The sequence below is a fragment of the Rhipicephalus microplus genome, chromosome X (assembly GCF_043290135.1).
Source record: "Rhipicephalus microplus isolate Deutch F79 chromosome X, USDA_Rmic, whole genome shotgun sequence".
Classification (NCBI taxonomy): domain Eukaryota; kingdom Metazoa; phylum Arthropoda; class Arachnida; order Ixodida; family Ixodidae; genus Rhipicephalus; species Rhipicephalus microplus.
Window position 1 is genome coordinate 439,293,159 of NC_134710.1, and position 21,503 is coordinate 439,314,661.

The 21,503-nt window shown below is 42.5% G+C and overlaps 1 protein-coding gene across 5 annotated transcripts in view; it reads left to right on the top strand.

Annotated features, from left to right (window-relative positions):
• The window catches only part of LOC119160896 (uncharacterized), a 493,888-nt gene that overhangs the window by 313,776 nt on the left and 158,609 nt on the right, over positions 1–21,503 (top strand). For all 5 annotated transcript variants that reach the window (XM_037413166.2, XM_037413167.2, XM_075880528.1 and 2 more), the window contains 2 exons: positions 1,450–1,731; positions 2,612–2,795. In XM_037413166.2, the coding sequence (XP_037269063.1) occupies positions 1,450–1,731; positions 2,612–2,795 (466 nt within the window). The remainder of the gene's footprint in view (positions 1–1,449; positions 1,732–2,611; positions 2,796–21,503) is intronic.

The following is a 21,503-nucleotide window of genomic DNA, read 5'->3' on the forward strand; positions in this document are numbered from 1 at the left end:
TAGTGTTGGAAGGCCCTTTTATGAATTTTTATGCGAGTTGCTTGCAAATCTGATGAAAAAATCCTTTTGTTTAGATATTTTTAAACGCAGGTCACTGAGTGTGCACCTCTGTATTTTTCTTGATTCATGGTCATTCGTCCTATTGTATTTTACAGCAAGCCGAGTTTCCAACTGTTGTGCGGTGAATTAGTGTTTACGGCCCTCAGGTGCTAACCTGAAAGTAGCGCGTTCGATCATGGCCACGTTGATCGCATTTCGGAGGTGATGTGGTGGCGGCTGCTTTAGCGTCCGATGTCAGTGCACGTTACTGAGCACCAGAGGGTCGAAATTTCCGGAGCCCTCCAATATAGTGTCTAATGATGCCGTGGTTTTGGAAAGTAAAACCCACGGTAATGTTAATAATAATAATAATAATAATAATAATAATAATAATAATAATAATAATAATAATGGTGATGATTCCTATTACATTATTAACAATAACAATTATATAAAATATTATTATTATTGATAATACTAATAACAAAAAAATATTAATATTTAATATTATTATTGCTGTTATTGTTGTGTTTATTCACTGTTCTCTGTCATTTTTTCATACGAACATGATTTATGTCACGTGGTTGTGACATTGAATAAGGCAACAATAAAGAATTGCAGATATGAAACTCTTCAATTGAGCGAACTTGTTCAGCGGGAACAAAAAGTCAAATTACAGGTAATGCACGCTGTAAACTAACAGCAGTGTACACGGATTCGGTGGTCAACAATCTGCCTAGAGGTGAAAGATCCCGGTATTCACACATGTTTCATAGAAGTTTCGTCACCGCGTAAGTTCTTCGCGTATTCGAACTGAAAATTCTCCAGACATGGGTGTCGATTCACTGGAGGTGATGAACACACGGCCAGTGACAATAAATAGAGCGTAAGTTTTGTGTTTGACCATATATCATGTGTCCTACCTAGCTTGAAAATTGATGAAACACGACTTTTCTATTGCGTATTACGGAACACCTAATAACTGAACAATCAATACTGAAGGTGGGGATAGTTGTTCATACGCGCATTATGGGCAAGCAGTGTGCAGACGATGATAAGGTAACACAATGTCAACGCTGACTCTCAACTGGTGATTAGAATATACTGAATACTTAAACAATGAGCGTACTGAACATACGCAGAGGAGTTGGTCAGGAATGATATTGAGGCTCATAGAAAGATGGGATGGTTATGGTGCCTTGCAAGCTCTTCTGCGGAGGTGCATTCTGTTTAAGTGTCTGACTAGTCTGTACAGTACCCTAGTAAATCACCAGTTGAGAGTTAGCGCTTCTGTTTTCTTACCTTGTCTTCGTTCCGTCTATATGCACGCTGTTTTCACGCATAACTGAAGTACACTTATTGAACATGCGATTCTGGGTGACTTCAATAGTATTTTTTTTCCTTTGACAGGAACACCATGGCTGCGCGTTGAGCGCCGAGACAGGGGCCAGCGCATGGTGCTCACGTGCCGCGTCTCAGCAGAAATAATTCCCGGCAGCGTTCTCTGGTACAAGGACGGCATCGCAGTACTGGGTGACCGGGTCAGAACAGCTGACGGAAATGACATCGTTCTGGTTATCGAGAAAGCTGCGCCAGAGAACTCCTACTTGCAAGGTTATTACTGGTGCGAAGGTGTAAATGTGGTCGACTTTCGACCGGTGGAGTCAAAGAAATTACTCGTCCGCTTTCCAGGTAAGGAAGAACAGCTTCTCAGCCCAGCCGTCTGTACAGAGGTACATCCATGAACATTGGCGCTTTGAAGCAATTTCAGTTTATGCGCAAAGCTTGAAACGCTGTAGGCGGCTGTCACGTGTCCCTATATCATTGCCATGCTTTTTGCATTTATCTGTCAAGCAATGCTGCGCACTCTTGCTCAACCCAGAGCAAGTACTTTCCAAAACATTATTTTATGTTGAACATTCAAATATTGTTCGTAAAGTCATTTGCCTAATTCTCTTTTCATGTTAGGGATTACACGGTCATTACAAAATAAACTCTTAAAAAAGTCTTGCAAGACATGCGTATTGGTAAATTCACAATAAAATAACGTCAAAAGTGACATTCCTGTAGTGTTAAAAACGTTATTCATGTCCTGCACACCCTGTGGTTATGGGCTGACCCTAAGGTCATGTCTTCGACTCCAGCCGTCGCGGTCGCATTTCTACGAAGGCGAAATAGTACATTTCCGGGTACTATGCAAAGTCAGTGCACGCTGAAAAATGCCAGGTGATCCAATTACTGGAGCTCTCAACTATGGCGTCTTTTATAATTCTATCCTGGCTGCTCGAAAGACGTTTGCTTGAGGCCCCGCGCAGGGTGGCGCTAAAAGACATTAGCTTCAAAGTAATATAAAAGTAGATGACCTTGTTATCAAACAGTTTTTTTATAACAAATGCGAGTGCACTTCATAAATTGCATTTATTTTTGCTGAGAGGAACTGAAAGTCTTTGGAACGCCTAACACTGTATCAAACAGAATTTCCAAATTACAGTATGGAGCTACCGCACCTATTAAAAAAACCGTTACATGATTAGGAAGGCAGACGTAAAACTATTGCCGTACTTTCTTTCAGGTGTGAAGACATACGCCTGTAGCATGTCTCTGAACGGAAGGAATCCGCAACTTTACGCATTCTCTTCTAACGAGGCGCTTCGGTTTGCTTCTAATTTTCGAAGAGAATTCTTGTATGCGATTCATGACACAACGTTGGAAGGATACCACAATGAACTGCAAGTTGTGGGTGTTGTCCAAGACACGTAAGTATTGATAGCTATTTGGTGTCATTGCATCCATCAAGGTCTGTCACTCGTATGTAATGAAATACTATCTTCACAAGACTACCGAAACCTATGAACTGCACGAAACTTCTGTTATTACATAGATAAAGAGATGATGGGACCGCCTCTTGTCATGCTTCAGTGCACATTAACTTTAAAGCAAAGAACCATAACCGGACTCCTCAGAATATGTATGGTGTTATTACTCTTCTAATGTCGTTTAGTTTCGTTTTACTTCCAGCTATATGATTGATAAATATGTGGGATTTAACGTTCTAAACCCAGGATAAGATTATGAGTGACGCCGTAGTGGAGGGTTCGGAAAATTTAGACCACCTAGGGTTTTTTACCGTGCACCTAAATCTGAGCACACTGACCTACAGAGTTTCCGCTTCCATCGGCAACGCAGCCGCCGCAGCCGGGATTCAATCCCGCGACCTGCGGGTCAGCAGCCGAGTACCTTAAGCACTAGACCACCGCGGCGGGACTTCCCGATATAAGTGCATCATATTCTTGAAGTCACGATACTCTTCATACTTCTCGTGCGAATGACATTGTATAAGACCAGTTTTAAATAATCAACACTTGATCTTGTTGAAATATTATCTTAAAGCCTGTGTCCTGCTTTTCCTGATCCCCACAGCAACATATCTGCGCAAGCAGGCGGTAGCGCGTATTGACACCATGGACCCGAGTTAACGGGGGGGGGGGGGGGGGGTTTCGTTTTTCTTCCACGCTAAGCCGTGCGTGGCTGAGTCGGGTCGGGGAAAAGGGGATTCTGGGGGTGCAGAAAATTAAGCCTCCCGTTTAGAAAAAAATGGGTTTATTTACTATAAAGCGCTGCCTGACTCTATAAATTGCTGCTGGAGCGCGTGAATCCGAAGGCCAGTACTATTGGTCCTTTTCATCGTCGATCCTTATTCAACAAACTACCCGCACGTGAAAGTTCATCCAAAGCTTGATTCCCGAAGGTAAAGGTGTTTAACGGCCCGTTTAATGGTAGTTCCACTCATTAGTCTCAACGTACAGGATCTGACCTTGCTATCCCTTCCTTTATGGAGCTCTTCTATTCAAACGACGTTCTATAGTTGTCGGGGCTTTCTGATCTCTTCAAAAAAAATAAGGTCGCCTTTCTTGATTCGGTCAGACAGAGTCGCTTATTTGGGAAAAGGCATTGCTTTCAAATCCGAGAGGTATTATTTAAACCAACGCTCTCTGAAAATTCTGAGTGTTTTCTTTTTGTTGTCACATAGGTAACACATTACAAATATAGACAGTGATCTCGGCGTGAGTCACGTCGGGAAGTGCAGATATTCCCCTTCGATGAGAAAGTAAGCCAGAGTGTGTTGTTCTAGCTCTCGACAGTCATTATAAAGGTATGTGAATAGTCGAGAATTGATGACAGCTTCCACTTCAGTTAAGGTAGTTTGTAGCTGTTTTTCTGTAAGAGACGCTCTTCATATGCATTTCTTCGTCAGTTTGACAGACCTGTCAAGTGTCTCGTAAAAGCCACTCACCATGGTGCATGATCGGTGATAAATATACAGTTCATCCTTTGTTGGTGAATCAGCTACAAACTTCTTCATTTGTCATTGATTGCCATTGTGTCGAAAATTCTTTTTGCGGTTCATGAACGGTAAGACATTGTCTGAATATATAACAGAAGGAACAGCTCGCCTCAAGACGAAGCATCAGAAAACGACAAGAAAGCTTGCGGCAGTCATATCTTCGACTAATTCGATATGAACTACTCGAATCACGGCCCACGTGAATATTCAAATGTAAATTTTGGTGTAGTCATCTTAGTATTTTATGTATAGTGGACCGGCGAAGTCCAGTCCTGTTACTTGTAAGGTTCCGAGGTGGTCACTCTCTCAGGTGGTAACGGCACTGCTACTTCGGACAAATGTCTCACATTAGAGCTTTGCCAACCTATGTACCCTCTGATAATTTTCTTGATCAGTGTTCATCCTCGTAGTATCAAGAATCTCTCCCTTATTTGAACAAGTGTATTCGAAACTGCTGCATGAGTGCGTTGACAGTGGTACTACACGACGAGAAGCTTGCAGTAGTGGTGCTTCTTGGGTAATACAATTGGGTGCTTTTCGTCGTGAGATTTTTGCTGAATTGTAAGCGTCCCTGGACGAGAAGAACTCCATTTCTGAGGAAGCAGGTCTCATCGCGAAGCATAAAGCCCTTCAAGGTTTGAGCTGCCCATTGAATGCACTCAATTTCCTGATAAAATGCTGAACTCTGTACTTTTTCTATCTAATATAATTCGGCCACTTGTATTTCTTTAGCAGTCAGGGCTCCATGTAACGAGAACTTCCGCTTCATCTTCGTCGAAACCTTAGTATCCAAGCTGTAAAGGGGTGTTGACTTAAGAGGGAGCTCTATTTATGAATCTACTGAATGGGCGGTTCCTTTCAAACGACAACTCCAAACATGTTGCCCAATGCGTTAATTCCTGTGTGATGCTCAGTGGATTATCGATGGAGTTGAGGATTTGGTGTGTAGGGCATTCGTTTTTTTACATGTAATTGAGTTGGGTCCCCTCTACCAGACTGAGTTTGTTATTAGGTTGTAAGCGGACAGTCTTCTCGTTAAAAAATTAGCTGCGTTTTGCTCTCTTGGCCAGAGTCTCGATGTATGTATGCCCGTTTTGCTCTGAATCTCCGTTACCCTATGCCGAACAAAATCTTTCCATTTGTTAGGATCTTCGATTCTCCAGTACAGTGCGATCATTGAGTCAGTTCAAAACTGTACTGAAGTGATGGCCTTGTCCAGCTGACGGCGCACATAGTCGTACATTTGTGCTGAGATAAAACAAGCAAGCAGAACGAGTCCGACAAGACCTATTTTTATCAATGGTGCTACTCTGGACTTGCATAAAGCAATTGTTCAGCTTTTGTTGTTTGTATATCCTGTTGTGCAAATGTAGCAAGCTGCACTATAGGCTGACTAACTTGCGTTAGTGAAGAAATGGAGTGCGGAGTTGTCGCCAAGTCCACGTCCACTATGTTGGTAGAGCCGACGTATTCCTATGTTACAGAGGTGTGAAAGGTTATTGCACCGAGTCCTCCATTCATGTAGAACGTCCAAAGGTAACTCTTCCTCCAAGTCTATCCCCATGTGCCAAAGCTTTTGGAAACTGCTTTTCATCCGTATTGTGAAAAGAGTGAACATGCCGAGGGGGTTGTATAGGCGGGAGATCGTCGGTAGCATGAAGCGTTTGGTATCGCTTCTTTGTTACACGTTGCCCAGCGCGTAGGTCAATTGAGCCTACTTGTGTAGCTTCATCAATGCACTTGAAGTAACTCGGCAGCTTCCAAACGCAGCCGCTTCTTCGACCCAGTTCGCTCCAGTTGAAATGTTGTCGAGATATCTGGAATTCCTCAGTAATGTGGTCGTTTTGGTGTAAGCTGATGATGTTTGATCAAGGTGATGATGTATGATGACCGCCAACAGAAAGAGGCATGTCGTGCCAAATGGTACCCTTGCCTGCGAAAGGTTGCGACTTTAGGCAATGATTGAACTGTAGTGGCGCTTTCTCTAACCACAAGTAGTGCAATGCATGTCGGTATTCGCGGTTAACGCTTCCTTGGAGAAAGGCTTTTTCGATGTCTCCGACTAAGCCAATGCGCCATTTTCTGAAGCGGAGATCGGCACCCATGAGATCGGCATTTAGGTTCGGTGCAGTATGGAGACTGTCGTTAAATGAGAATTCTGCTTTTTCATGAGATAAAGCATCGAATACTCGAAGCATGGAAGATGGTGCACCATGTAATACACAGTGTCCTCTGCTTTATGTTCAATGACCTTTTGAGCTGCACCATCTTTCGCGTGATTGCGTATGCCAACATGACACTCTTAGCAAATGAGGACATCAGCGAAGTTTTTGGTGAAGCTGATTTAAACATGTCTTTGCGTTTGCTCTATTGTTGTTATTGAGAATGGTCAGTTTATGTAGGAGAGAGGCCACGTAGGGCTGATGCTACATCATGACTGTGCCGTTGACAAAATACAGAACTGGGTTTTCATCCGGGGTGCTCTTGTATTCCTCCAGTTTTATTTCTATCACTTCCAAGTCTCGATAACTGCTCGTTGTAAATTTACAGTCTGTCCCTGCCTTCAGAAAAATTGCATCATTGCGATACGTGATAGCAGAGGAGGAGGCTACTGGTACATGTAGAGTCCAGCCTAAACTAGTGTTGACGACCTTGAGTCCGGCGTCCAAATTTGGCGTATTGTCTGTGACAAGTGACCATTACTATTCACGACCCACCAAGACCTCGAACGCGTTTGAGCTTCCGGCTTGATCAACGTCAGAGAAGTAATATCGTTGCTGTTCAAGCTTGTCGATGAAGGCCTGATGCAGTCGTGGGATAGACTGGTGACAAATGTTTGTTGTGAAGAGGGCTTGATCGAAAGTGGCATCTGACTATGCAGAGATGTAGAAAAAACGAGCACATGCTGGAAAGCCTTCTCATCATGTGGTCGTCCTAAAAATCGCCTCATTAGGTTCTCGTGATTCAGTACGCGACAATTTATATTTTGAGCCAAATTCTCAGTGATGAAACTGTGCTGGCTTTCTCTATCGAATGAAACTCTAACTACGCATTTGTTTCCTTGTCTGGTGGCCCTATCTGTAGCTGTATGAATGAACAGAAGCCATTTAGAGCTGCCAGTTTCAATAATTTTAGGCTGAATTGCCGCTTTTCATGTTTGTGGACTGTTAATAGAATTCAGCAACCGAGGGCCACACATTGTTTTGGCATAGCTTCGATTGCATTTTGTACATGCTACGTTTTTTCAGCAATTTTTCGCCAAATGATATTGAAATGTATATCATAAAAATGGGCCTCCCCAAAGTACTCGTCTTTTTCTCGAGAGGAATCGGACAGTCGCATTGCTCTATGTTACGGGTATTTGCCTCACAAGAAAAAGCAGAAGTTCTTGCTTGGAACTAGCTTCGCCGATGTTGTTTGTGACTCGGTTGTGAACCGTTGATGTTGCAAAGAAGCTGTCGTGCTAGTGCGTGAATCTCTACCTTGGCACTTCGACATGAGCTCCTTCGAGACACGTTCAGGACAGTTTGTTTGCGAGACTATACTTCTGTCCGAATAAAAAACGGTAAAGATATATAGCTCGCCTTCTGTACTAGGGGGGGGGGGCATCCTGGGTGGGCCATCCTGGGTCCTCTGTGCGTTGACGTGCTGTGGCCCCATTGATGTCGAGGAGTATATCTTTAGGAAGCGACTTGAGTAGGATGGGGTAGAAAATCACGGAGTAATCATCCTCTGATACTCCGAGACTCTTAACGGCACGCGTCTGTGATTCAATCGTGTCGTAAATAAATTGAAGTCCTCGAACATCTTTCGAGGACTGCACTGGCTGCATGTCGATGAGTCGCTGCATCTAAGCCTGAATGATGACATCGATTTTGGTGGGGCGTTGTTTTAAAATGTCCAGGGCTTCACAATTGCAGCTTGCCGTTGCTGGATGCAAGTCCCGCATTAGCCGATGCCGCGTCACCGGTCAGAACCGAACGTAGATAGGCGAAGCGGTCTACGTCAGTGAGCATACCGTTGTTGTGAAATAATTGGCGAAACTGCTCCCCAAAAAGCGTCCATGGTGACAGTTGCCCACCGACCTTCCTGAGGTCGATTTTCAAAAGTAGGAAGGTGGGCTTGGTCATGTGCGACATGGGTTCAGTACGTGCCGCCGGTAGTAGTACGCGGTTCTGGGAATCTGAAAGTTGGCGTAGTCTATAATTCAGCTTCTCTGACGTGGTTGTGCCTTGATTGTTGTATTTAACAACCCGGTCGAACTCTGTCTCCGCTTCTACGGTTGATAGTAGACGGATGACGTTGCAGTCGGTGGCCTTCAGGTCGGTGTGAAGCTGGTTGAGGCATTCATTGAGAACGCAAAGCTCCTCTTTCGTAACGATTTCTTAGGCGAGTGTTGCTTCTGACTCATTCATAAACGCCTTAATTGGGCTCTCTCGGATTTAAGCTTCAGTTAGAGAGCTTCCATATTGCGTCAATGCGTTCAGCAACTGCAATTTGGTTGGTCAAATCGGTAAGCGAGAAGCCGACTACTCTCGGTTCATCGGCGTGGTTTGCTATTCCGATGGGTTTTGTCACCACATCTAGAAAATCGAGCCTCCCGTTGTGAATAAGAACTGGGTTTATTGACAATAAAATACAGACCATCTCCGTGGGTAGCTGTTGCAGCACGTGAATTTGAAGACCAGTACTCTTTCTATTCTTCATCGTCAATTCTTTTTTAACAAACAGCACGCCCGGGCTGACCTATTTCGGGGAAATCGGCGGTCACCCTTCCCTATTTCCATCTCTGATCTTTTTTCTCTGTCCTCTTTCTCATGTGTCTTAGCTGTCTTCTAAGCTGTTCCTTAACTTCTCATTTTCATTTGGCGGCTCGCGTTAACCGTGTGCAACTAGCCAATCTTGGCATACGCTAATTGGGTTATCGTAGTGGCGCATGGCTGGCGGATGCATGTTTCTCATATCGCGAACCTTTGTAGCGTCTTTTTGTGGGTTCCATCGTGCGTGGCACCCATCGTTACTGAGGTATATCCTACTACCATGCATAGAATATTTCCGCTCCTCAGTATTTGTGCCGCTTCAAAGCGCGCGCACACAGAAGAATTTTCTATTTTTCAGCAAACCAGAAAATTTTTTCCCTATTATAATGTGGTACACAGGGAGAAGCCCAACAAAACAGCCAGAACAGTGTCCCCGTTCGTAGTATCGCAATAATGGACTACCACGTTAGGTGATGGCTATAAATTTACAAAAATGGCTTGTGGAAACCTTGTTTAGAGAAGTCCGTGACGAATATAATTTGAGAAACCAAGGAACTTTCCAACATTCGGTGACATCCCCATCAGTGTAACACCCCATCGATGCATGAACTCTGCACGTGGAGTTGTTTAACAAAAAGATTTTCTTGACCTAACGGAGGCTCAGCTCCTCGAGTGCTGGAAACAGCAGAATTCAACTAGTGTGAAGTAAATCTGAATAGAAGAAGCAGTCAGCAAATCCCCACAAAACACTTAGTACTCACATTTGCCACAAGTAAACTACCACAAGCAATATAAAATGTATACACTCGACACCGATCAAACTCTATACACTAAATCCTCGCAAATGTTACTGAGACCAAAGGTTCGGCCTTTGTTCTTAGAGATACTGTGGTTGTGCTACTTGTTCAAATTTCGGCACCCAAAGCCATGCTATGGAAACCTGCATTAAAATCCCACACTGTGTACACTGTGCCAGAGACCATGTGGTATATTCACGTTCTCGTTCACAGTGTAAAAAAAACCGACATTATTTCACTAAAGATTTACAAAAACATGTGCTTCAAAAAGCACACCAAAAGTATCCGTCTTTTCAAGGCACAACCTACGCTGATGCCGCACGTCAGGAGACAGCGTCGCATCCCCCTCCACCACTAGGAAATGTCACGCAAAGTGAGTCAATGGCTATGGTGGCCGCCCCCATGGTGGAATCAGTCAAGAATGCTACACCAACCACGCCACAGACGCAGGCGAGTCCAGGGTCGTCGGGTCCTCCCACTGCGTCTAGCCAGGCGAGGTCGCAAACACGCAACAGCGGTCCCCTTTGATGGGCGTCCAGTGTCTCATATGAGAGAAGGGACACACACATGATTCATTTGGTGGCGGAAGTGCGGCGCGGCTCTTCGTTTCCGTATACAATGCACTACTTTCTATTCAATGAGGAAACAGAAATTATACAGTAGAATATCAAAGGACTTCTTACAAATCTGGACGATGTCTAAGAACTTCTGCACAGGCACTCACCAAAAGTGGTGTGTGTACAAGAAACACACTTAAAATATAAACACACCAACTTTCGACACCGTTACATTATTTTTGAAAGGACCGCAATGATGCCATGGTATCATCCGTAGGGGTAGCTGTTATAGATAAGGGAGGGATAGCATGTACATGATTCAAACTCCAGACGTCTCTTGAGGCAGTGGCTGTTCGAGTGATGCTTCTAAACAAACCCGTCACTATTTTCTGTATATACTTACTTCAACATTTTCAGCTGCAGAAACATGAATTCCAGTCCAATATTGATGAACTTCCCGAACCATATTTTGTCCAAGAAGATTTTATTGCTCATAATTATCTATGGGGAGACTCTCGTTGCGACGTGTAAGGTTGCCTACTCGAACAGTTCGTTTTCTCTCCTGGCGCCTGTATCTTGAATCGGAAAGGACCTTCATAATACAGCCACGGTAACAATACCTACTCTTTCACAAATATAATCATTCGATCTCCATTTCTGCTACCGGTATTCAATGAAAACCATAAATAATGGCAAATGCTGGATCCTACCCACCGTTTAAGCATCTACTTTTCTACCGGTGCTTTTAGCACCGGCCCCATAGAAAGCCTGTACATAGAGTCCATTGAGAGGTCGCTTCATCTGCATAAAACTTACATCTCATTTGTATATTTACTTGAAGTGAACGCAGAAAGCGTCCCTCATGCTCTACTATTAATGATTTGTCGAGCTTACTCTGTTTCAACACAGGCCTTCGATGACACAACCCTACTTGTTTCACCTGAAGAGTCTACCCTAGGAAACTTGAACAGAGCCTTAATGCAGCATACCCGCCCCTATGGGAGCAGTAGACTGTGAATTGCGATGTGTCCTTCCTAGCAGTTACAAAACACGTGCCCATTGCCCATATCCACACACAATTCCTAGAACTTAAACACAAATGCACACGCCCCGAGTTCTTGACAGTTGCTTCTTAGTCTAACTCTTATGTGTGCTAAGCTGCTGTCGGCCCATCCTTTTCGAACGCTGGCCCTCTGCATCCAGATACAAGGAATTTCACAGCGAAAGCTTACGCAATAATTGTGGCCGCTAATCACACCAACCAATTAGAACTACAAAAAGCAGTAATTTACACGGAGTCCCTCCGTGTGGTAAAATATGTGAGAACTCTCAAGAACAAAAAACGTATTTACCTCAGTTACTCCCAAATGATGATCATCATCAGCCTGACTACGTCCACTGCAGGACAAAGGCCTCTGTCATGGTCCACCAGTTAGCCCGGTCCTGTGCTTGCTGCTGGCAATTTATACCCGCAAACTTCTTAATCTCATCTGCCCACCTAACCTTCGGTCTCCCCCTAACTCGCTTGCCTTCTCTAAGAATCCAGTTAGTTACCCTTAATGACCAGCAGTTATCCTGTCTACGCGCTACATGTGTGACCCATTACCATTTCTTCTTGATTTCAGCTATGATATCTTTAACCCCAGTCTGTTTCCTGATCCCCTCTGCTCTAATCTTGTCTCTTAAGGTTACACCTACCATTTTTCTTTCCATTGCTCGCAGCGTCGTCCTCAATTTATTCTAAACCCTCTTTCTCCAGGTTTCTGCTCCGTAGCTAAGTACCGGCAAGATACAGCTGTTATATACATTCCTCTTGAGGGATAGTAGTAATCAAACTGAATAAAAGATACAAGAAGAAGGTGGTACAGGCTTAGCGCCTACATCCAGCCATGATGGCGCTTCAGTTGAAAGCTTCTATGAAGACCTGGAATCGACAATGAGTAAGGTAAAAACACAGTATACTATACTGATGGGAGACTTTAATGCAAAGGAAGGGAAGAAGCAGGCTGGCGACAAGGCAGTAGGAGATTATGACATCGGCACTAAAAACGCCAGAGGAGAGCTACTAGTAGAATTCGCAGAACGCAATAATTTACGGATTTTGAATACCTTCTACCGAAAACGAGGAAACCGCAAGTGGACATGGAGGAGCCCTAATGGCGAAAACAAGAACGAAATAGACTTTATAATGAGTGCACATCCAGGCATCGTGTAGGATGTGAAAGTGATTGGCAAGGTACTATGAAGTGACCATAGAATGGTACGGTCTCAAATTCACCAAGACTTGAGGAAGGAACGACAGAAACTGATAAGCAAGAAGCAAATCAATGAGCTAGCACTGAGAGGGAAAGTACAGGAATTCAGAGTCTCGCTTCAGAACAAGAACTTGGCTCTTAGTGAGGAAACCAACCTTAGCGTAGATACAGTGAATAATAATTTGACGAGTATCATTACGTAGTGTGCAGTGGAAGTTGGAGGCAGGGTAGTTAGACAGGACACTGGCAAGTTTTCCCAGAAAACGAAGAATCTCATTAAGAAGCGTCAAATCATGAAAGTCACAAGTACAACAAACAAAATAGAACAGGTAGAGCTTTCGAAGCTGATTAATATACGTAAGCTATCCGATGTAAGAAGGTATAACATGAAGAGAATTGAACACACTCCAAAAAACGGAGGAAGCGTCAAAGCAGTGAAGAGGAAACTTGGATAGGCGAAAATCGGATGTATGCACTAAGGGACAAAGAAGGCAAAGTAACTACTAATATTGATAGGATAAAGTAGCGGAGGAGTTTTACAGAGATCTGTACAGTAGCCAGGACAACCACGAATTTATTACTATAAGAACTAGCAGTAACCCAGATGACGCCCCACCAGTAATGATAGAAGAAGTCAGAAAAGCTTTAGAGAGTATGCAAAGAGGCAAAGGTGCTGGTGAAAGATCAGGTGAAAGATCTGCTGAAAGATGGAGGACAGATTGTGTTAAAAAACCTAGCCACCCTGTTTACGAGGTGTCTCCTTACGGGAAGAGTACCAGAATCTTAGAAGAACGCTAACATTATCTTAATACATAAGAAAGGAGATGACAAGGACTTGAAGAATTACAGGCCGATCAGCTTGCTCTTTGTATTTTACAAGCTATTTACAAAGATAATTGATAACATAGTAACGAAACATTAGAATTCATTCAACCAATGGAACAAGCAGGATTTTGAACAGGCTACTCAACAGTCGATCACATACATACTACCAATCAGGTAATAGAGAAATGCTCAGAATATAACCAACCACTATACATAGCCTTCATAGATTACGAGAAGGCGTTTGATTCAGTGGAAATATCAGCCGTCATGCAGACACTGCGGAATCAGGGCGTCGATGAAGTATATATAAACATCCTGGATGAAATATACAGGGGATCAACTGCTACCATAGTGCTTCATAAAGAAAGCAACAGAATACCAATCCAAAAGGGTGTAAGGTAGGGGAACACAATCTTCCCACTGCTATTTACCGCGTGCTTACAGGAGGTTTTCAGAAGCCTAGAATGGGAAAAGTTAGGAATAAGAGTTAATGGAGAGTACCTTAGTAACCTGCGCTTCGCCGATGAAATTGCATTGCTGAGTAACTCTGGGGACGAATTTCAACTCATGATTATGGAGTTAGACAAGGAGAGCAAAAAGGTGGGTCTTATTATTATTCTGCAGAAAACGAAAGTAATGAACAACAACCTCGGAAAAGAGCAGCGCTTCGAGATAGGTAATAGTGCACTTCAAGTTGTAAAAGACTATGTCTACTTAGGGCAGGTAATAACCGCGGAGCCGAACCACGAGATTGAAGTAACTAGAAGAATAAGAATGGGGTGGAGCACATTTGGCAAGCACTCTCAAGTTATGACAGGTTACTCCCTAATACTCCCTAATATGCACTCCCTAATACCAAAAACGTACTTACCTCAGTTACTCCCTAGTACTCCCTAATATGCACACTCTACAGACTTAAACAACTTGCCGTAGTGTGCTTGGTGCCAGGACTCCGTGAGATGCAAGGCAACATGAGGGGAGACAAGCTTGCCGCATCCATCTACGAAAGCACTGCCACTACACCCATATCTATTCCAGCACTTGAGCTTAAAGCCTCTATCTAACGAAAGCTCAGAGATTATTGACAGAGCATGAGGAATGGACACACACAAAAAACAAACTGCGCGTTATTAGGCCGCACCTTGGTAATTGGCCGCCAGTATCGAAATCGCGTCGAACAGAGGTAACATTAAGAAGTCTCAGAATTGGACTAACATACATGACTCACTCATATCTTATGTCTGGTGGCGATTCACCACTGTGTGACAGATGTGGTGAAGCACTAACACTGCTTCACATTTTAGTCGAGCGTGACCTATTGGACACTCTAAGAAGACAAGACTTTGCATTATCCTACCGACAACAGGTACCACTTCACCTACGATTGTCGTAGGCAGGGAACCACTTTTCACTAATAAATCTGTGTTGGCTTTTAAGAGATGTCCCCACATGTCGCGTAATATACCCAGGGATCACGTAGTGCAACCTCTCAAGAGAGGTTGTAGTTGCGGTGGCTACATTGTCCAAAAATACATCGCATTACGCCGTGAGAATAATTGACTGGTTTACATAAAAATTTAAAAAGAAACGTGGCATATATTGGGCCTGCTTAACTTACGTGCATCAATTAAGCCCAATTCCGAGGAAACTCATCTTGGTAATGGTTTCAGCGGGGGGCAGTTATGCGCTCTGAGCAATGATCTTTGTCTCGAAAAGTGCAAAATGGGTCCTTCATTTTGCAGTACCCTCCTTTGTGACTGTACCAGTTACATGGAGAGTAACAGTGCTTCCACCAAGGGCACGGCTACAAAGTAGCTGTGCAAGCTTAGAAGCATCATGGAGGCGTAAGGGCCTATCTGAAGTATTGTGTTTCTGCGACACGAGATTTTCTACTATGTGTGGCTCGCAATGTCTAGATCGTACACTGGCGAACAACATCAGGTGCACAAACATGCTACCTGCATTTTACTTCGTCTTCACCCTCTAGCTTCTCGTATTACGTCGTGCCTACGCCACTGATCTAAAACTGCACAACTTTTTACGTTTCATGTTATAAGCAGGCTCGAAGTGTTACATACAAAATACAATATCGCACAATGGCGTCCGATGATGTAAACATGATACGTACCCTTTCTTAGTGTATTGCTACGAGGTCAACCATTGTGAATCACACTGTAGCATGCTTTTCGTTTCAACGAAGCTTACGTCCGCACTCTAACATCAGTGTTGATGGACTTTCATAAATATCATCATCAGCCTGATTACGCCCACAGCACAGGAAAGGCTTCTTCTGAGATCCGTCAATCAACCCGGCCTTGTGGTCTCTGCTGCCACAATATAGTGAAAACTTTTCAATCTTATCGGCCCTCCTAACTTTCTGTCTGCCCCGATCAAGTTTGCCTTCCCTGCAAATCCAGTCAGTTACGCTAAATGAACCCACTCATTTTAATTAATAATGCCAGAAGTTTAGTTAATAAATTCGTCGACTTCTTGTCATGAAGTTTGTGTTTTTCCCCCCATATCATTAGAGTTACTGAAATGTGGTTTCATGAGGACATATCTGACGCCGACGTGTCATTACCAGGTTTTAGTGTTATGAGAACTCACACAGGTGAAGGTAGTGGGGGAGGGATCACTTAATACTTGTACTATGACCTGAAGGTTTTCGTACTTGATGCTCTGTTGCAAACTGAGTGTAAAGTGTATTTTGAATCACTTATACCCGTGCCACACGGGCATAGAAAATGACATTCGGTAGTGAAGGCATTGAGTTCCCGAATGACATTTTTTTCGGCGGTGCTGCTACATGTCCAAAGCGAATGGCATTTGCCTTGATGATGTCGATCGCAGCACCTTCCTCGAGAGCATCGGCTGAGTAGCAATAAAAAAAATAAACAAGCGTTTACAAGCTTCATACACATTCGATAATAATTAAAAGTATGCATATTACGCTGCCGTTAGAGTTTGTTCGTTACTTTGTTTCATGACGTTGCAACCGACCGTGTAGCAACTTAAGCCAAAGCTAGTCAGTTCCGCAGCGGAAAAAAAAAGTGGCGCCTGGCGCATTTATTTTACAACGCCTACCAGTCGAAGAGAAGTTTTTAAGCAGTTGTTTAGGTGAATAGTGTAAATAAAATACGCAAAAAGTTCCTTTCAGTTAAATCAAATGTGGTTTTATGCAATTACTTCATCAGCTGTGCCGTCGAGAGTGCGCATTTTTCAGTCGAATGAGTTCTGGCGATGGCATTAGGGCGAATGCCATTTCGTTCATCCGTGTGACACCAGGCGAATGACCTTCAATCTGAAGGCATTTATTATTTATTTTTTATACCTCAAAGGCATCCAGGGGTTTCACATGAGGGGTAGGCATATATTGTGAACAATGTCATTTGTGGTCAGTAAAGAGTTTTGGTACTTGGTTTTGTTAGAGTATGTCTTCGATTGTTTCAAGAAAATGAATGGGGCTGGAGATGACAACGGCGTCGGTTGGCAGATCATTCCAGTCGTTTGCTGTTTCGATAAAAAGAGAGTGCTGATGGGCCGAGTTGAGAGTCTTTCCTGGGTAAACAGCCAGTGGTTGTTTGATGTGATCAGAGTGACGATGAAATTCTTATATGACTGTCGTAACGATGCGTGAATCATAAGTCTTATGAAAGAAGCACAGCCGCTTAACTTTACGCCTTGTTACGAGTAGAGGAAGATTAGCTTGGCTTTTTAGTTTATTGACGCTTGTGTGGTAAGAGTAGGTCGAATAAATAAACCTTTCCGCACGTTTTTGCACAGATTCAAGTGTATTAGATTAGTTAGAGAGACGGGGATTTCAGATCGCACATGCGTACTCAGCTTTAGGTCAGACAAATGTTTGATAGGCGAGCAGTTTGACGGGTGAAGAACAGAAACTTGAATTACGGCGCAGATACCCAAGAACGCGATTAGCATCGTTGGTCACGTTCGAATTGTGATTTGACCAAGTCAGATCCTTGAATAAGGAAAGACCGAGATATTTATAGGATTGAACAGATGAACCGTTAGAACTGCCAATTACGTAGCGATGCGGTGGAAAGACAGTAATGAGGTTTTAGAGACATAAAGAGACTCTAGCCTTGTATCACACCAATTCATAATAATAATATGATCAAGCTAGAGAATTAAATTCTCGTTACAAGTGTATATGGAACGATAGAAGACGTAATAATCAACAAATAGACGTATGTTAGATGGAATAATATTTGGCAAGTCAATAATGTAAACTAGATATAGTAAGGGCCCTAAAACTGTTTCTTGAGGCACTCCTGAGAGAACTGGAGATGAACTAGAAGAGTGCGAGTTTGCGAATACAAACTGCTTACGGTTACTTAAGAAATTTGGTAACGAAGTAAATACAGCGTGATGAAGGTTTAGACAAGATAGCTTCAGAAATAATCTGTTTTATGGAACTTTGTCAAATGCCTTCTCAAAAGCAAGAAATAGTGAATCTACAGGAACATTTTTATCCAGGCTGGTACTGGCGTTGTTAATAAATAAGGCTAACTGAGTGTCGCACGAGAGTACCTATAGGAAGCCATGTTGATTGGGGTGGAAAAAGTTTTGGGGTATTACTATTATTGTTACGTGAGAATAAAGAACATGTTCTATTAATTTACATGGTATGCTGGTGAGTGAGATCGGACGGTAACTACTCCGAGATGATGGATTACCTTTTTTGTACTTAATTAGGAGATAAATGCCATTTTCTCTGCCCGTGTTGGTTCAGGCATTACTCTTGTTGTTGGCGTCTTCTACCACCCACCTGACCACATTGTGGACCCTTTTATTTCCCTGATTCACTCATTTCCCTCATTAACTCATTTAAAAAATCGCACCTCACGCTCCAAACATATTATGCCAGGTTGTTTCAACGTTCGAGATATACAATGGCCTTCGCTGGCATCGAAGAATGGTGACTTTAAAGTGAAGAGAGAAGCATTGCACTTTTCATTGATTTACGGTCATAAACAAACAGTCTGAGATGCTTTAAAAGGTACGGCGATTATGGATTTAATCTTTTTCAGTCCTCGGGTATGAGCGCACTGTAGTGGACAGGATATCATACCATACGGCAGTATTTGCATCTATTTCTTATCCTCTTCCTAAATCAAAATGTCTATATAATAATTTTTTTGACATTAACCTGCGGATCATGTTTCCGTTATAAATACACTTAGCACTGCATTTAGCCAGTGTGAAATGATCAGCTGCCTTGATGATGTTGATGCTAAAAAGGAATTTTTCCGGGACCTTGTTAAAACGTGTCATGCACATTTCGTTCCACTGGAAACGAAGATGACTAATTCAGAGCTGTCTTAGATGAATCGAGAAAGATTGCATCTATCGCGACGACTCGGACGTTTGTGGTGTGTTAAACGTGCCGAGAAAGCCGTTCGTACGACTCAATTTATTTCTATGAAGGAGGAAATTCGTTTTTAACACTTATTTCATATCTGTTTTCTCTTATGACAACCTCATCGTTCCTCTTTGTTAAAACAGTCTCAAAATTTAATTATTAATATTTTCCTGAAGTTAGGGAGTATTGAGCTTGATTTTAAGTTTGGATTTTAATAGTGTGGAGAAAATAGACATTGCATTCCTCACAAGATATTCATCATGAACTTGTCACCATTTAACTGTCGTTTTCCAGAAATCTCTTCAAACCTCAAAGGTCTCTAAAACATAGAAGTCCGCTAAAACTCTTCCTGTCTTTAAATTGTGAAACAATTAGTCTTTAATAAGTATAGACCTATTTCTCTTACATCTCACTCGTGCAAAAATATTGAACACATAACAGAAACAGGCATCATAGAATTTCTGGAGTCAAATACAATTTTATGCGATGCTTGCCATGGTTTTCGACGTGGTCACAAACCAACTCAGTTATTCATTTAAAATATCACTGCAGCTCTCAATGCTGGTGACCAAATATTGCGATCTTCATTGTTTTTTCAAAATAATTTGATACTGTACCACACTGTAAACGATTAGAAAAGCACTCTGTCACCCTCAACCTTCAAGCATTAGTTAATTGAATTTTTTTGAAACCGGTTTCAGTACGTACAATTTAGTTCTTTTCAGGTCGATCAACTATTTCTAGTGTTACGGCTTGCGTGCCTCAATGCTCCATTCTAGTCGCTGTACTTTTCCTAATATACATAAAAATCTACCACATAAAATTCCCGTTAAAATTCGCATGTACGAGCACGAGTGCGTCTTTTACCATATGACGAAAACCACCAATGATGAAATAATTTTATTGATCCATCTGCATAAGTCGAATGAAGGTGTTAAGCTTGGAAGATTCAAATTACCTTCCGCAAAACTTTCTTCATGTCATTTACAAAACGCTAATTTTTCTTTTCTTTTGCCTATTAGTTTTGTAGGTTCACTTCTGGAAAATTGTGTCTGGATGCAAATACTTAGGCATTTTATTTTCTAAGAATCTGACTTGGTCACATAACATTGAAGTAATGTGTAACCGTACCCCTAGAAAACTGAGGTACCTGCCACGTACGCTACGTTTGGCCCAAACTAATACAAGGCTCCTTACTCAGAAAACCTAAGTTCGCCCAATACTCGAGTGTGGCTCTGTCATATGGAATCCTACAAAATTTCTGACAAAAAAAACGAATGCGTCCAAAAGAAAGAAGTACGCTTCATAAATCGTCGCTGTGACAGGTATTTTTCACCTAGTTCTCATCTTCATAGCCTTGAGCTTACTACTCTCTCTATTTGTCGTCACCTCGCATCATTGAAGATAATTTACACTCCCAGTCACAGTCCACAATTTCCTTCACTCTGCGACTACATAACACCTGCTGAACTAACTTTCACTAGACAGCATCATGAGTTGAACATGCTCCTTTTAATCACCGAACAAACTCCTGTAATTGCAGTGTTTTGTCCACATCATAGAAATATGGAATGCGCTGCCTGGGCATGGTAAACCTTTATCGCGTGATGAATTCATTCAGTACAACAATAACCACTGATCTTCCCGCTCTAGGTCTCTTGCGTTGTGTTGAAATTCATTTCTTTTGTATTTTCTATAAGGCTGATATCCTATGAAGGCTGATATAAGGCGATATCCAATGAAAGCTGAAAAATGTTAAAACAAAAGTAAATTATTATATACATTTCATTATAAGCTTTTTATTCGCAATCAGCATACATTCTGTACCTTGTACAATTTTGTTTACAATGCATGGAGACCGCATGGGGTGTGTCACGAAAAAAATGCTTCGGACCAGTCACATAGGCATAACTCACGAAAATACTTGTTAGAGAAGCATTCACTACATGTATCGGGCATCCCACTTACCATACAGCCCAATTTTGGAAACAAACAGGAACTGCGTTACGCGAACCAAAACTTCCCAGTGTACTGTAGTAGCTACTACTAGTTTTCTTAGCGATAAATAGTTATTGAGTCATAATCATATTCGTAACTCAAAAAGTACTCGCCCAACTATCAAAATGTCAATGAAGCAGATGTGCATCTATTGAAACGCCCTCTGTCTCTGCTACTTTCAACAACGTACTAACTAAGGGCTCATGTTTTTTTCTCTATAGTAAAGAAAGCTCGCGAATTGAGAAAAATAACACGCGACTACACAGCTGCGTGCATCAGAAAAGGCCGGCTTCAAATAAACTCGCTTTGAGATTGCTAGTAGCACTGAAAAATAATTAGAAAGAAAGAAAAATGCAGATTGTGTTATATCCCATCTGAAGAAACGCACCGGCTTCTTCACACAGCCCGACTGTATTCAGTCAAAACAGAGATCTGGCCGCGTTATAAATGAAAACAGTTGATCGTGGGAAATGAATGGCAATAGCGGCGTACCATTGGGCGGAAATCCCTGGAAAACTGTGGCGCATGCTGTTGTTGCTCGACA